The sequence below is a fragment of the Myotis yumanensis genome, unplaced genomic scaffold (assembly GCF_028538775.1).
Source record: "Myotis yumanensis isolate MYYU_CA2020_CCGP unplaced genomic scaffold, mMyoYum1.0.hap1 SCAF_22, whole genome shotgun sequence".
Lineage (NCBI taxonomy): Eukaryota > Metazoa > Chordata > Mammalia > Chiroptera > Vespertilionidae > Myotis > Myotis yumanensis.
The window spans coordinates 5,392,014-5,407,830 of NW_027223773.1; the positions used below are offsets into that span (position 1 = coordinate 5,392,014).

The following is a 15,817-nucleotide window of genomic DNA, read 5'->3' on the forward strand; positions in this document are numbered from 1 at the left end:
AAACACTCACTGAACGCTCCCTCCCTCAGTGCCAAGTGTCCCGTGAGGCCTCTGTGCACCCTAGTCAGCAACACCCTGGCCTCGTCCTGAGTTGCACAGGGGCCGAGGACAGATGTGGATGCAGAGAGATGAGGAAAAGACGGGAAGGCAGAGGAAAAGGCAGCGCGAGGAGAGGGGTAAGAGAGGGAGGGGCTGACCCCCCTGCCCCTCCCCAGCCTCCTCCCCCTGGAGCAGGCCTCAGTCCCCATTTCATAACTCGCTCCTCTCAGCACCCCAAAGCTCTGTCCCCTCTGTGAGCAGTAGTTACTTTGGGGCAGTGGGATTGCGGTTGCTTCCCACTTGATTTTTTCCTTTATTTTACTTTAGATTGCCGGTTGCCACACGTAGGTATCATCTCCATAGTTAGAAGGTTAAAAAAAATGTCTCCCCTGCTCCCCATTGGCCACGCGGGAGCACAAACACACCAGGCTTCATCCGTGTCCCTAGGTAACCGTTGCTAAGCAACGCTCCGAGGGGCGCGCTGGAGGGGCGCGCTGGAGAGCGTGACTGCACTCCCCTGCTGTCCACAGCTGGGCGGCCCTGCCACAGCACCCCCCACTTTCTGCAGCCCACACACTGCAGGCAGGGGGGCGGGTGTGTGAGCAGCTAAGCAACCAGGGGAGCTGGGTCAGGACCCCAGCCTCCAGAGTCCAAGTCCTCCTTCCGGGTTCCCTCCCAGGCGTCTCAGAGACGAGCTCTGAAGGCAGCAGGCGGCTCCCTGCGCAGCAGGGCCCAAGGGAAGCCAGTCCTGGAGGCCCCGCCCTGTCCCGGCCCCACTGGCCAGCTGCAGAGGGAAGGCTCGCCTGCACCACTAGAGGGCGCCAGGCGCTAACCAGTGAGGGCCCCAGGCCCACCAGCGGGGCTACAGCAGCCAGGGTGCGGGGTCCAGGGAAGAAACCCTACCCAGCTCGGTGCCCCGCGTGCCAGCTGGGTGCCTGCATGCCAGCTGTGGCAGGTGATTCGTGTGTTCACAAAGCAGAGCAGCTTAGCGTTGGTTAGCGATGGGGGTCTTTTTTTCTTGGAACAGCGCTTCCCCTCTGCCCCTCGCCATCCTCTCGGCCATCCCAGGAGGGCAAGGTGGGTGGCCACCCTCCTGGCTGCCCCCTCACCTGGGCCCTCCCGGGCGTCCAGGGCTGAGGAAGGTCATCTGATGGGTAAGGCCAGTCTTGCTCAAGAGGCCTTAAGAGTCAGATGTGTCACTGGCCACTTGACCTTGGGCTACCGACCTACTTACCCTCCAGGAACTTACCTGCAAATGAGGACAATGGCAGCCCCCACCCACCCACCCACCCACCCCACCCGGAGGGGCTGAGCCGGATCAGGCGAGCTTAGGGGCTGGGCTGCTGTCTGGCGGGAGGGGAGGATGGAGTGAGGAGGGCGTGTGGAGACCGAGGCTGCCGTGGATTTTATGGGCATCGCTAAGGAGCTGGGGGCTCAGAGAAGGGGGCTGGGAGGGCCGGGTGGAGCCAGAGCTCTGGTCTGGGTGGGTCACGTGAGCCCTGTCCCCAGGCATCCCTGGCTCCAGACCCGGTTCTCAAAAAAATTATTTTTTATTGATTTTAGAGAGAGAGGACGGGAGAGGGATAGAAACATCAATGAAAGCGAAACATTGATTGGCTGCCTCCTGCACGCCCCCTACTGGGGATGGAGCTCGAAACCTAGGCATGTGCCCTGATTGGGAATGGAACCAGGGACCAGTTGGTTCATGGGTTGCACTCAACCACTAAGCCACGCCGGCCGGGCTCAAAATCTTTTAAAGGAAGGGAAATGGAGAGGAAATGCATGTATTGAGCTCACTTTCCAATCTTACTACCCTCAGCTCTTCAAAACGCTCCCTGTCTGGACCCCAGACATACCCTAACCGTACGCTCCCCACTGTTTCTGCTCACCCCACTGCCTCCCCTGGAAATGCCGCCTTGCCTTTCTGGCCTCTCTAAGTGTGGCAGATCCTCGCCTCCCACCTAAATCCCTCCCAGAGCGTCTGCCCCTCAGCCCCCCGGCAGGACCCCGCTGGAGGCGGGGCGGGGGCGAAGGGTGGCGGGGAGGACAACGTCGCTTGTTAAATTGAATGGAGCTGATTGTGGCCGGAAGCCAACATTCCCGGGTGTCCAGGGAGACAGGTGAAAAGCCGAGAAGATGATTGTCAATGGATGTGTATTTATTTAGATCTTATTACGGGCACATAAAATGCAACTTACTCCTGTCAGGATCCTCTGTGGGAAATGGAGGCCCAGGTCAAGAGAAGGCCCAGGGGTCGCGGGGGGAGGGGGGGGCAGGGAGGTAGGGAGGGTGGAGAGAGAAGCCAGCCTTCCTGCACAACCCGGTACTTGCTCAGCCGCGTGAGGACTGCACGGGATGAGGTGTGAGAAGCACCTGACAGCCCTACTCACGTGCATCCGTCCGTGCATTCACTCAGCCTGCAAACATGGAGCCGCGCTGTGTGCCAGACACGAGCCTCTCTGCCCCGGGGGCGGGGTTGGGGGGAGACTGCGCTGACAGATGTTGCTGCAGAGTCCACCCTGCGGGCTGATAAGGGCTCGGATGGAGGCACTACTTGGGGGAGCGGAGAGGAGGGGTTCAGGAGGACTCGGGGAAGACAGCTCTTGAGAGTTAAGGTGAGTTTTCCAGATAAGAGAGGTGGTAACGGGCCAGGGTGGGCTCAGGGGGGACCCCGGGCGTTGAGGGCGGGGCTGATGCCCCAGGGAGAGTGTGCTGGCGGGCAGGGAGGTGGCTGGGCGGGGAATGGGGGCGGGGGGGGGGGGGGCGGACAGGAGGCAGGAAGGCCCGGGTGAGGCTGACCATGCGCAGGGGACTGGGCCTGTTGGATGGAAGGCAGGCGCAGCCCTGGGAGGGGGTTAAGCTGGGAGGGATCAGGCCTGGTTTTGCCGAAGAAAGAAAACTCTGGAAGCCTTGTGTACAGTCTTGCAGCCAGCTGGGTGTCAGAGGAGAGAGGCCAGTGGAGGAGGGTAATCCACGAGGCGGCGTAAGGACCCCCCTCCCCCCTACACATCCCTGTATATCGTAATTGATTGTGTAAAAACCAATTTGTTTACGCGGATAAGCAGCCGATAAGCCAAGCTCCTCTGCAGACCACGGTGGCTATGGCTATCGGTGAGTCAGTGCTTCGGGGGATTGTCGAGCTAATGAAGCAAACAGACACCCAATACGGGGCAGGTGAGGGGAAGCAGGTGTGCAGGCCGGCCAAGGCCCCAGCGTGGCGGCTCCATGAACAGACTTGGGTAGAAGAGAAGGAGATGAGGTTGTGGGGAGATGGTAAAAGCGACAGCCGCCACTCGCTAAGCGCCCAGCATGGATCCCGCCCAGAGCCAGGCCTTTGCCCACCTTCCCTGATCCTCACGCGATAACCTGTCAAGTGCGCCTTCCCGAACCCACTTTTACAGACGAGGAAACTGAGGCTCGAGACTGTGCTCAGGGCTGTGGCGAGCGGTGGCAGTGGCCAGAGCCCAAGCTCGCCTGCTCTGCCCAGTTGGAGTTCCTCTTGGGGTGAAGCGAGGGGGAAGGGGAGCGGGAGGGGGAGGGAGCAGGTGTGGACAGAGGCTGCAGGTCCAGGTGTGGGTTTGCAACCTGGCCCCGCATATGAGAGCTTCGGGGGCACCTGTGTGGGAAGAGCAGCTCAGGCTGCTTAAGCAACAGGCATTGGTTTCTCACATTCCGGAGGCTGGAGGTCTGAGGTCAAGGTGTCAGGGTTGCTTTCTCCGTCGGCCTCTCTGCTAAGAGACCCTGCCCAGTCCTAGGGCTTCGAGGGCCCTTCATTCCTGATGACTCCAGCCTGAGCCTCCACTGGGCACCGGAACTGCGCCCAACTGCCCTTCCACCCCCACCCGCTCCAGCTCAGTGAGTGGCTCCACCCCACTCCCAGCCAGGCCTCCAAACCTACAGGTCACTCTGTGTGTTTTTTTTAAATATATTTTTATTGGTTTCAGAGAGGAAGGGAGAGAGAGAGTATCAATGATGAGAGAGAATCATGGATCGGCTGCCTCCTGCACGCCCCCTACTGGGGATGGAGCCTGCAACCCGAGCATGTGCCCTTGACGGGAATCGAACCCGGGACCTTCCAGTCCGCAGTCCAGCGCTCTATCCACTGAGCCAATAAGGCTAGGGGTCACTCTGGATTCCTGTCCCACCAGGGGCCTGGCCTCCCTCATGGGGGCTCGGGGGTGGCCGGGGCGGGGGGGGGCTGGGGCTCCTACAGCAGGACCATGACCAGCTGGGAGTCCAGGTGTGTCCTCCCATCAGTGCATACGGTCTGCTTCACGCCCCACCCAGACCTAGCACAAAGGGGGTCTTGGCTACCACTGACCCCGCTGACCAGGGGATCCAGGACCCCCGCCCACGTCTGGGCCCCTCTGTGAACGCTCTGCAGCCCGCCCGTCTCCGCAGGGGCCAGTTCTGTCCGCTTTCTTCGCCCGTGCTGTCCACCTCTAGAATCTACTAGAGCTGCCGCCGCCAGCGACCCAGGGCCCCTGGCCTGTGGGATGGGAAAGGGCCGGGTCCTGTTACTGGATCCGAGGTGCGGCCTCCAACCTGCCCCCCAGCAGCTTTCAGGGAGAAAAGAGGCTGGTCCCCCAGCAGCCCTGGGAGCAGCTCCCTCCCTCCCCTGACAGGCTCTTCCACGTTTAATTACCGATTCAAGGCGGCAGGGCCTCCCAGGCTGAGCCAGAGAGAGTCAGCTTCTTAATTTGATTTTTGTTCTCTCAAAGGAAAGCCTCGGGGGGCCCACCGTACAGAACAGGCGGGTGGCGAGAGGGGCTCAGTGGGCCTGGAGCTGGAAATGGGGGGATCCGGTCACCTAGACATTCCACTCCAGCCCGGCTCTGCCGTCAATATGTCGGGCTACCTCCACAGCCTTGGTTTTCCCATCTGTGAAATGGGCTGGACCCAAGCTTCCTCCCAGAGCCTTCCCAGCACTAAATCGGTGAATCCGCACGCACACGTGTGCGGCTCTGCCCTCTGCTCCATTTCTAGGCTCTCATCCTTTATTGTGATGACAAACCTTTTCTCCTTACCTCCCTGGTCAGGACCCTAGCACCAGCCTGTGGCTCATGGGAGGTGGCGGGGGGCGGGGGGGTGTCTCCTCCTGCTCTGACAGTTCTTTTCTGTCCCATCCGGCTTCTTCCTCCCCCCACCCCCCCAAACCTCCGCTACTAACCATTTCCCAGTTTGCCCTTGGCCCTGGGCTCAGCCCCTGTCCCTCCGCACCTGGGCCTGTCATCTCTCCTCTCCTGCTGCTGCCTCCTGCTGACAAGGCCCCCTGACTGACCTCCAGCAGGTTCCTGGGGTGGCCCCTGGACTCCCCTGGCTCCTCAGACTGTCCTGTCCACTCTCTTCACACTCCCACACCACCCCATCCCCGAGTCCTCATTCCTCCCCGGCCTCAATGGCGCCAGCACCTGCCTGGTCTGAGCTGTGGGGTCCAGGAAGAGCAGGGGCCCCCCAATAGTTTGATCCTTTTGCAGCTTTCTTGCCCCAAAAGGGAGGGGACACTTGAGCAGCAGCCACAAAGGGGACACCCCTGTGTCCGGGACCTGCAGGCAGCCTCGAGGGTTGAGGGCAGCCAGAAGCCAGGGCGCTTCGACCTTGCGGTCCTGCAACCAACCGCAAGGACACGGCTTCTGCCAACAGCCCGCGGGAGCGCAGGCGTGGCTCCTGCCCCAGCCCTGGCTGACACCTGGACGGTGGCCTGTGAGGCCCCACAGCGGACCCAGCGAAGCTGTGCCTGCTCCTGACTCACGGAATCTGTGAGTCATAACTGTGTTTGTTTTTAAGGCTGGGGAACGAGTCTCATTTTTGGAACCGTAGGGCCTCTGTCCCTCGGGCCCAGGCCCAGAAGTGTCCTCCTATGAGCTGGCGACTGAGCCAGGTCCATTCCAGGCCTCCAGACTCCCGCCCCAGGGTTCCCTTCGGGCCGCCTCTGCCTGCTATGCCCTGTCCCCCGGCCCCATGAGGGAGGCCAGGCCCCTGGTGGGATAGGAACCAAGAGTGATCCCAAGCCCTCGCTGGGTTGGCTCAGTGGATAGAGCGCTGGACTGCAGACTGGAAGGTCCCGGGTTTGATTCTGGTCAGGGCACATGCTCGGGTTGCAGGCAGAAGCCGATCCATGATTCTCTCTCATCATTGATGTTTCTCTCTCTCTCTCCCTCTCCCTTCCTCGCTGAAATCAATAAAAATATATTAACACTTGGAGTGGGGGAAACGAGTTAAGTCGGCTCACGTGAATTGCGCGTACTCCGCGGGAGCCGTCTTAACTCCGTTCATAGATTTGCGGTGGAGTGCGGGAAACGTGTAAACTCGGGCCGATTGTAACTGCGTATTACCAAATATTTGTTTGTTTGCCGTTCACAAAGATACCTACCTGCGTATGCGAACCGTTTCATACCCATTGGGGTAATAGGTATCATAAAAATCCCTGATTTTGCGCGGGAAACCTAAATAATTGCCCGCGCCATCTTATATTTTGGCGGGAAATTCACCCCACACCGGAGTGTTAAAAAACACAGAAGAGTGACCCCAGCCCAGCCGGCGTGGCTCAGTGGTTAAGTATCAACCTATGAAGCAGGAGGTCACAGTTCGATTCCCGGTCAGGCCACATGCCCAGGGTCTCGGGCTCGATCCCCAGTGTGAGTCGTGTGGGAGGCAGCTGATCCATGATTCTCTCTCATCAGTGATGTTTCTGTCTCTCTCTCCCTTTCCCTTCCTCTCTGATATCAATAAAAATGTATTTAAAAAAAAACACACAAAAACACAACACAACCTGTAGGTTTGGAGGCCTGGCTGGGAGTGGGGTGGAGCCACTCACTGAGCTGGAGCAGGTGGGGGTGGAAGGGCAGTTGGGTGCAGTTCCGGTGCCCATTGGAGGCTCAGGCTGGAGTCATCAGGAATGAAGGCCCGTGAAGCCCTGAGACTGGGCAGGGCCTCTTAGGAGGAACAAGAAGCAGCTCTTCCCGTGACCCCTGGCTGTTTGCACAGGCTGCTGGCCGGGGGTCTGAGAGCTGGCGAGACCCCTTCCTACAGGAGATGGGTGTAGGGCGGGCATCCGTAGGGGCAGACACCGGGCAAACCCCCCAGACCGCTGATCCCTCCGCAAACACAGCCCCGTTCCCGCATGTGGATTCCCCAGGGGTGCAAGCGTTTGCCAGGGTAATAAAATAAGCAAATAAAATAAGCGGGCCATCAGCCAGAGAGAGCGAATGTGGATTGGGACTTTTACTGTGGACCGGCTAGCCGGGCCGGCGGAGACCAGCCCTCATCCTTTGTCATGCAGAAGAAGGAGGCCTGATTCCCGGGCTGAGCATCTGGGGGAGTCTGGCCTCTGCAGGTGGGATTGGGCCTGGAGGTCAGAGGTAGGGGGGTCATCCCCAAGCTCCATCTGTTGTGCTGGAGAGGAACAGCGGAGTGGGGAGAGGTGAAGGTCACCGCCTGACCTCGGACCCGGAGTTGAGGACATGGTGGGGAGATGGGTTCTAGGGGCTGCAACAGGCGGGTGGAGATCCTGCCCCTAAAGGCAAGAAGGGTTTGACCCCAGCCAGAGTCCAGGCTGCCAGGGGAGGGCCACAAGGAAGGGTGAGGTCAGAGGTCATCTCCCGACTCCATGGGTGGGGAGGAGCTGAAACTGGGCTCAAAGGGGACTCTGAGGTGGGGGACTGCTGGGTTAGAGAGCCCAGCATCTGGGGATCCAGGGCGGCACATGTCCCCTTCGCAGCCAGGGGCAGACACCCCTGTGGGTGCTCCAGAGATGCCCCAGGGCCCAGCCCCAGGAGGCCGGGGCCGCCCCAAATCTGCACCCTCAGCCCTCGGACCCCAAGCCTGGGGCCCACGTGGCTCCTTGGAATCTGCAGACCCGCCCCCGGGGAGGGCCTCCCTGATCTCCCTAAGCAGCTGGGCCTCTGGCATCAGCGGGCGGCCCTCCCTGGGCTCCGGAGGGTGGGGGCAGGAGGAATAAGGATCCCTGTGTCAGTCCATCCAGCGCCTTCCTGGCCAGAGCAAGTCCTGGGCTCAGTCTTGGCTGTCATTCGCAGACAGTCATTGGCCCTCCCCCTGCTAGTCGGTGGGGCTGGGGAGCAGCCCAGATCCTGAGAAGGGCCTAGGAGGGGGCCTTGGCATCCAGATAGGAGCGATGTTGATTGGGTGTGGACGCTGGCCCTCTCTGAACCCTCACACTGAGCGCGGGGGCATGTTATTAACACCCCATCTCCCTCGATAAGGAAGCCCAGGCCCAGGCAGGTGATGGACTGGTCCAACGTCATTGGCCAGGATGGGTCCCCTCGGTGCTCTCATTGTCAATCCGTGACCTTGGGCCGGGGTCTGAAGCGCTCTGAGCCTCCTTTGTCAGATGTCAACAATGCCTTCCTCTGAGGGTGGAGGGGAGCCTGAAGGTGAAAGGGGAGGGAGGAAGGACTGTGGGGCCACCTGAAGCTGGGGCTTCCCGCCTTTCCCTGGGGCTCCCCGCCTTTCCCTGGGCTCCCCACACTGCTCTTGAGCTTCCTTCCTCTTTGTCTCCAGGTGTGAACCAGGACACATGGAAGAGGCAGAATCATAAGTAAATATTTGCTTCATTAATTAAAGAGAAAAGGAGGCAGGAAGTGGAGCTCTTGGAGATGAATGGCCTTTAGAAAGCCCCTTTTCCCGGGAGAGGCTGGTGTATGTGGGTATTTTTCTTTCTTTCTTTTCACTTAAAATTCTTTTTTTTTTTTTAAATCCTCACCCGAGGATATGTTTTTAAAAATTGATTTGAGAGAGAGGGAAACATTGACTGGTTGCCTCCTGTTTACCTGGGGATTGAACCTGCAACTTAGGTAAGTGCCCTGACGGGGAATTATACCCACACCTTTCGGTGCCCCAACCAACTGAGCCACCCAGCCAGGGCAGGGAGAGACCGTTCACTGTGTCATTTAAAAATAAAGTTATAATGAAACATTAAAACTGTAATTTTGGCCCTGACCGGTGTGGCTCAGTGGATAGAGCGTCGGCCTGCGGACTGAAGGATCCCAGGTTCGATTCCGGTGAAGGGCATGTACCTGGGTTGCGGGCACATCCCCAGTAGGGGGTGTGTAGGGGGCAGCTGATTGATGTTTCTCTCTCATCGATATTCCTAACTCTCTATCCCTCTCCCTTCCTCTCTGTAAAAAAAATCAATAAAATATATAAAAAAAATCCAAAAAACTGTAATTTTGAAAACAGGGTACAGAGCCTGTTGCTAGATTAGTAAGACTCGCGGGGTGGGAAAAATACTTCCGTGTGTCTCTGAAAAGCGCAGACACTCGAGGCGGAACGGGCGGTGACGTTCCTCAGGGACACCCTTTCCTACCTTTTGACTTGTGTCCTAATTATAAGAAAAATTAAGAAGCACCGTTCACCCAGAATTTAAAAGGTGAAACATTGTCAAAGTTACTAACCATGTGCAAGACTCCTCTTTCTAGAGCACCTACTGTGTGTCAGAGGGCTGTGCTGACTGTCGCCATGACTACCGATAAGTTCCTGGTACGGAAAGCACCTTATCCCCATTTCCTGGGCAGATGGTGAGGCCACACAGCTGGTCAGCGGCACAGCCGGGCCGAGCCCAGGACTCACTCTTGCCCGGAAGGGGCTGGAGGAGCTGAAACAAGGGTCCCTGTCCCCCACCCTCGGGGGCTCGAGGGTGTCTGCTCCTGGCTGTGAAGGGGACATGTGCCACCCTGGGGACACCCAGATGCTGGCCTCTAACCCAGACCTCACAGTTCCCTTTGATCTGAACCTGGGCTGTGGTCCTATTTGTACCCTTCCAACCGCCATGGAGTCTGCTGGGTGACCTCTGACCCCCACCTTCCCTCATGGCCCTCCCCTGGCAGCCTGGACTCTGGTTGGGGTCACATCCCGGCCTGTTAGGAGCAGGAGGGCAATGGTGGACATGGCGCTCTCCTCACCTGTAGACAGTGTGTCCCCCAGGCTGACCGGCCCACTGCCCTTCACAGCTCTGGGCTCAGGGCCAGGTCCAAATTGGTCCTCAACTAGGGCCCCCCCACGACTTTGCCCCCCATGACTTTGCCTCCCTTTCCTCCCTCAGGATGAAGGATCTGATTCCAGGGCCAATGGACCACCTCCAGCCACCAGACCTGGGCGAGTTGGGCCAGACACAGGTGGGGGGTGGGGGGAGTGGGTGGGTGGGGGGTGGAGGGAGTGGGTGGGTGGGTGGGTGGGGGAGCCGCCTCTTCTTCTGCATGACAAAGCCTGGGGCTCCCTCCCGCTGGTCACTAAGGAGCCCATTGTGAAAGCCCTCCCAATCCACAGTCCTTTCTCCTTTCTGCCTCCCGCGAGGGTGGCCAGATTTAGCAAATAAAAACATACAATTCCTAGGAACATTCCCATTTCATTCAGTCACCCGCCCCTGGCTGACTGCTCAGTTGTTTTATTTCCCCAGGAAAACACTTCCACTGGCCTCAATCCACATTCAGGCCAAGGAAGCCTGGGGTGGGGGGGAGTGGGAGGGGACGGCCCCCCCGCCCCCGCCCGGACCCCCCACCTGCACTGGGGTACTAGGCCCGGCTGGAGATCGCTTGGGGGAGCGGAAAGCGCTGTGGGCTGGGAAGCTGCAGTCCTGACTGTGCAGGCATCCGTCGTGAACTGTGTGGCCCTGGGATGCTGTGCCCCGGCTAAGCCTCGGTTTCCCGGGCTCAGACATTGGAAAAGGGGGTGCACTGCCCCCTGCCCACGTGAGGGCCCATGTAGGGTCTGATCCCGAGGCAAGATCCTTTCAACTCTGACATCCAGACCTACAAGGAGCCAGGAAGAGGGAGAGGAGGTGGCTCCTTAGTGGACAAAACCCCACTGGCGCCCCCGCACCCCCCCGACAAGGGGAGCACTGGACTTCCTATCCATGGACAGCCCAGCATCCCAGCTGCCCCCAGGAACCCCCTCATCCCTGCAGGCAGGTGGGTCCTCAGGGAGCCCTGGCATTGGGTGGGCAGTTCCATTGCAGCAAGGAACGGGCTCCAAGTCCACACACCAGGGACCCCTGCTCCGTCCCTGGGAGACAGGGTGGAGCGGGGAATGAGATGCCTACCTCTTCTCTGGGGTACAGACAGCCTTTGTGCCCTTTCTAGACAGCCCCTCCTCAGGCCCGGGGACCTGTCTGGCTGATGAGCTCCCAGGAGGGCGAGGGGTGTGACCTCCCTCCCTCCCTCCCTCCCACTCTCCCCCCCTGTCACCACCCAGGCCCAGCCCAGGGCTGGCTATAAAGCTGGCCCAGCCTGGCCCTGAGCACGCCCAGCTGGGACCCTCCTGGAGCCTCCTCAGGGGCCACATCGGCTCTGCTGCTCCTCCCAAGTGGCACCATGAGGGCCCTGTGGCTGTGCTGGGCACTGTGGGCGCTGGCCCTGGCCCGCCCCGGGGCGGCCGTGACCGAGGAGCAGATCCTGGGCAGCCTGCTGCAGCAGCTCCAGCTCCACGAGGTGCCCGTGCTGGACCCGAGTGACGCGGAGCGGCTGGTCACCCCTGCCCACGTGCGGGCCCAGTACGTGGCCCGGCTGCAGCGCAGCCACGGCGCCCGATCGCGAGGGAAGAGGTTCAGCCAGAACTTCCGAGGTGAGGCCCGCCCTGCACCCTGGCCGGTTGTGGGTAGGGGACGGAGGTGGGAGGGAGACTGGATGTGCCCATCTGGGGGTCCAGGGACCTGCTCCCCGGCCAGGCTGGTGCCCGGGGAGAAGAGGAGGCCCGGTACAAAGACCTCAGCTCATGTTGCCAACCTGGAGTCTCGGTGTTGGGGTGCCTGGTATCTCTGCTGTACGTGACCCCATTTTTACCTCTGGGGTCAGGCATCTGAGAAAGCTGTTCACAGGCCCCTGGTCCTCTTCTGCTTTTGGGGACATTTCACGGAAGAGGAAAATGAGGTTAAACTCCGGGCTCTCGCTCTGCCCCGTGGAAGAGCCAGCTGGTACCAGATCCCACTGCCCGGGCCCTCTGCCTCCTACTCCCCACCCCTCCTCACCCACCCTGGTGTCCCCACCTCTGCCTGGAAAGGCTGCCTGTCCACCTACACCCGCTCTGGGGCCCGAAGCTGCCCCTGCCCCCTGAGGGCGGGGCCACGAGTAAATAAGCCCCAATGCAAACGATTGTCCGAAATCAATAAAAATATTTAAAAATGTTTTTATTGATTGTTAGGGAGAGAGGGATAGAGAGATAGAAACATCAACGAGAGAGAAACTTCATCCATCAGCTGCCTCCTGCACGCCCCACCCTGGGGACCGAGCCCGCAACCCAGGCCTGTGCCCTGACCGGGAGTCGAACCCTGACCTCCTGGTTCATGGGTCAGTGCACAACCACCGAGCCACACCAGCAGGGCCAGGAGTTTTTGAAGATGGAGGTGCCCTCTTTCGCACCTGGCCCCCCTGTTTCCCAGGCCCCAGGTTCTCCCTGTGCGTTACTGGGGAAACCCAGTCCCAGGCTCAGCCCTGCAGCCTCAGAGGCCCCGCTGACGCTGCTGTTGTCCCCAGAGGTGGCCGGCAGGTTCCTGGTGTCCGAGGCCTCCACGAGCCTGCTGGTGCTCAGCATGGAGCGGCGGCTGCCCCCCAACAGTGAGCTGGTGCAGGCCGTGCTGCGCCTCTTCCAGGAGCCGGTCCCCGAGGCTGAGCTCCGCAGGCACCAGCGGCTGTCCCCTCGCAGCGACCTGGCCCGGGTCACCATCGAGTGGCTGCACGTCCGTGCTGATGGCTCCAACCGCACCTCCCTCATCGACTCCAGGTGGGGAGGTTGCTCAGGGGGAGGACAGGGGGGGCGAGGGGAGCCTATCTCGGGGAGAGGGATGGGAGGCGGTGGGAGGGGCTTCCCGAGCCCCACCACTCAGCGCCCGGGTCCCCGCCTGTGTCGCAGGCTGGTGTCCATCCACGAGAGCGGCTGGAAGGCCTTCGATGTGACCGAGGCCGTGAACTTCTGGCAGCAGCTGAGCCGGCCCCAGGAGCCGCTGCTGCTGCAGGTGTCGGTGCAGCGGGAGCACCTGGGCCCGCTGGCCTCCAGCGCCCACAGGCTGGTCCGCTTTGCCTCCCAGGGGCCTTGGGCTGGCGCGCAGGGCGAGCCCCAGCTGGAGCTGCACACCCTGGACCTCGGGGACTTCGGGTGAGCGCTGTGGGCCGAAGGGTGACCCTGATCAATAAGACAAATAGAGAATTACCCTGCAATTGAAAGGGGCGTCTTTTCTCAGGGTGCTGTGGGAATGGAGGAGTGTATACAATGTCTCCTTTGAGTCTTAGGAGTAATATCACGTGATTATTTATATTTCGGTTATTTCCAGTTATCTATCCTTGTCACACACATCCAGCTTTTTAAAAAAATATATATTTTATTGATTTTTTTTACAGAGAGGAAGGGAGAGGGATAGAGAGTTAGAAACATGGATAGCTGCCTCCTGCACACCCCCTACTGGGGATGTGCCCGCAACCAAGGTTCATGCCCTTGACCAGAATTGAACCTGGGACCCTTCAGTATGCAGGCCGACACTCTATCCACTGAGCCAAACCGGTCAGGGCGATATCCAGCTTTTTTAACATCACGAGGGATGCATCGCACATCTCCCTCCCAGATGCCCCACTGAGCCCCGCCCTGGGTCCCCTGACCTCAGCCCTCCCAACTGACCTCTGACCCTGCCTCTCCTTGCCCCCCACAGAGCTCAGGGCAACTGTGACCCCGAGGCCCCAGTGACCGAGGGTACCCGCTGCTGCCGCCAGGAGATGTACATTGACCTGCAGGGGATGAAGTGGGCCGAGCACTGGGTGCTGGAGCCCCCGGGCTTCCTGGCCTATGAGTGTGTGGGCACCTGCCAGCAGCCCCCGCAGGCCCTGACCTTCAAGTGGCCGTTCCTGGGGCCGAGGCAGTGCATCGCCTCGGAGACCACCTCACTGCCCATGATCGTCGGCATCAAGGAGGGCGGCAGGCTCCGCGCCCAGGTGGTCAGCCTGCCCGACATGCGGGTGCAGAAGTGCAGCTGCGCCTCGGACGGGGCGCCCGTGCCAAGGCGGCTGGAGCCGTAACGCGCTGGGCATGGCCACCGCAGGGCTTGACGTGTGCGCTTCAGAAGTGTCCTAGGTACCAGGAGAGACGGGGGTTGCTGATGGGCAGACGCTCTGTGCTCTCTGCTGAGCTCTGAATTCGCTTCCTTTGACCGGTCAGCTCACTTCCTAATATTCGCTCCCCAGGAACAAGACTCCCTGGTCCTGGGGCAGCCCGTCCAGGCTTCTCTCTCCTTCGTATTGTCCGCTGCACTATATCCTAAGCACTTGCCTGTGTAGGTTCTGTAATCTACGAGCGGAAATGCCCATTTGCCATTGTTGCCCTATCCCAGGAGCTGGGCTGAGCTCTGGTACGGGCTAGAGACCCAGCTGCCACTCCGGGCTTCAAACCGAGGCCCCAGTATGGGTTGTGCGTTCTCGTCTCAGATACGGAGGGCATTTTGCAAGAAAGAAAGAAAACGCATTTTATTCTGTGTTTTTATATTTTACCAAGAAGCCTGCCCGTTGTCGAGGAAACAGAACGTTCTAGAGGGACAAGGTTAACGTGATGAGAAAACGAAGGGACGAGCTATAAGAAAGACATGGTCAAGGTCTCCGTTCAGAAGGACAGGAAGCTAGGACTGACATGCATTCAGAGTCCAGGTGCCCGTCCGCTTAGAATGGAAGCAGAAATCTTGTCATTGTTGTCGACGTGTTTACTCTTTTCAATTCGACTTGCGATTAAATAAGAAAATCTGGTCGTCAGTACTACAGTGATGTGGTCACTCCTGTAACTGTTGGGGCAGGTAAGGGGAGCAAGTGTTGAAATTGTTGGATATCACACTTTATAACAGTGGTTCTCAACCTCCTGGCCCTTTAAATACAGTTCCTCCTGTGGTGACCCAACCATAAAATTATTTTCGTTGCTACTTCATAACTGTAATGTTGCTACTGTTATGAATTGTCATGTAAATGTCTGGTAGGCAGGATGGTCTTAGGCGACCCCTGTGAAAGGGTCGTTCGACCGCCAAAGGGGCCTCGACCCACAGGTTGAGAACCACTGCTTTAGAATGCCAAGATTGCAGGGGCTTCTGAGCCGTCGGGAGCTGGCCTGGGGTACGGACGCCCTGGATTCCTGGCTAGTCTGCACAGCTCTTATAAGCCGTACATTCCACACCCTCTAAACCTCCATCTCCTTCTCTATCGAGTGAGAACACCCCTGCCTGCCACACCTTTACTGGAGCTTTTAGGAAATAATGTTTCTACAAGCACTCCACACCCTGCGTGATACGTGACAGGGGCTAAGGTTACCCGAACGCACACTCTGACCCACTTGGGACTTCTGTTGATTTTGAAATAAACATAACCCACCGAAAATCAGACTTAGAAGCCCCTTCCCTCTCTGAAAGCAAAGACCCTAACTTTTCCTTCTTGTCAGTGGCTTCCAGTCACTGGGTTAGAACCTTGTTCTTCCCGGGTGGCGCCATTGAGGCCGGAAGGAATGAGGACGGGCGGGTAGGGGGTATGGGAATGTGAAGAGAGTGGACAGGTCAGTCTGAGGAGCCAGGGGAGTCCCGGGGCCACCCAGGAACCCGCTGGAGGTCAGGTGGGGGGCCTTGTCAGCAGCAGGAGCGAGAAGATGGCAGGCACAGGTACCGAGGGACAGGGGCTGAGCCCAAGCGCAAACTGGGAAAAGGTTAGTAACAGGTTTGGTGCGGGGGTGGGGGGGGGGGAGAAGGAGTAAGGCCGATGGGACAGGAAAGAACTGTCGGAGAAGCAGGAGGAGACCCCCCCCCTCCCCCCCA

At 59.4% G+C, this 15,817-nt stretch overlaps 1 protein-coding gene across 1 annotated transcript; it reads left to right on the forward strand.

The window, feature by feature from the left end:
* Positions 1 to 86: 86 nt before the first annotated feature.
* On the forward strand, positions 87 to 15,379 carry LOC138999232 (left-right determination factor 1-like). The gene is made up of 6 exons (XM_070401325.1): positions 87 to 176; positions 10,100 to 10,172; positions 11,248 to 11,616; positions 12,525 to 12,771; positions 12,901 to 13,143; positions 13,691 to 15,379. Exons 3-6 carry the CDS (start codon positions 11,367 to 11,369, stop codon positions 14,052 to 14,054), a joined length of 1,104 nt encoding a protein of 367 aa, XP_070257426.1. The 5' UTR covers positions 87 to 176; positions 10,100 to 10,172; positions 11,248 to 11,366; the 3' UTR covers positions 14,055 to 15,379.
* Positions 15,380 to 15,817: the final 438 nt, after the last annotated feature.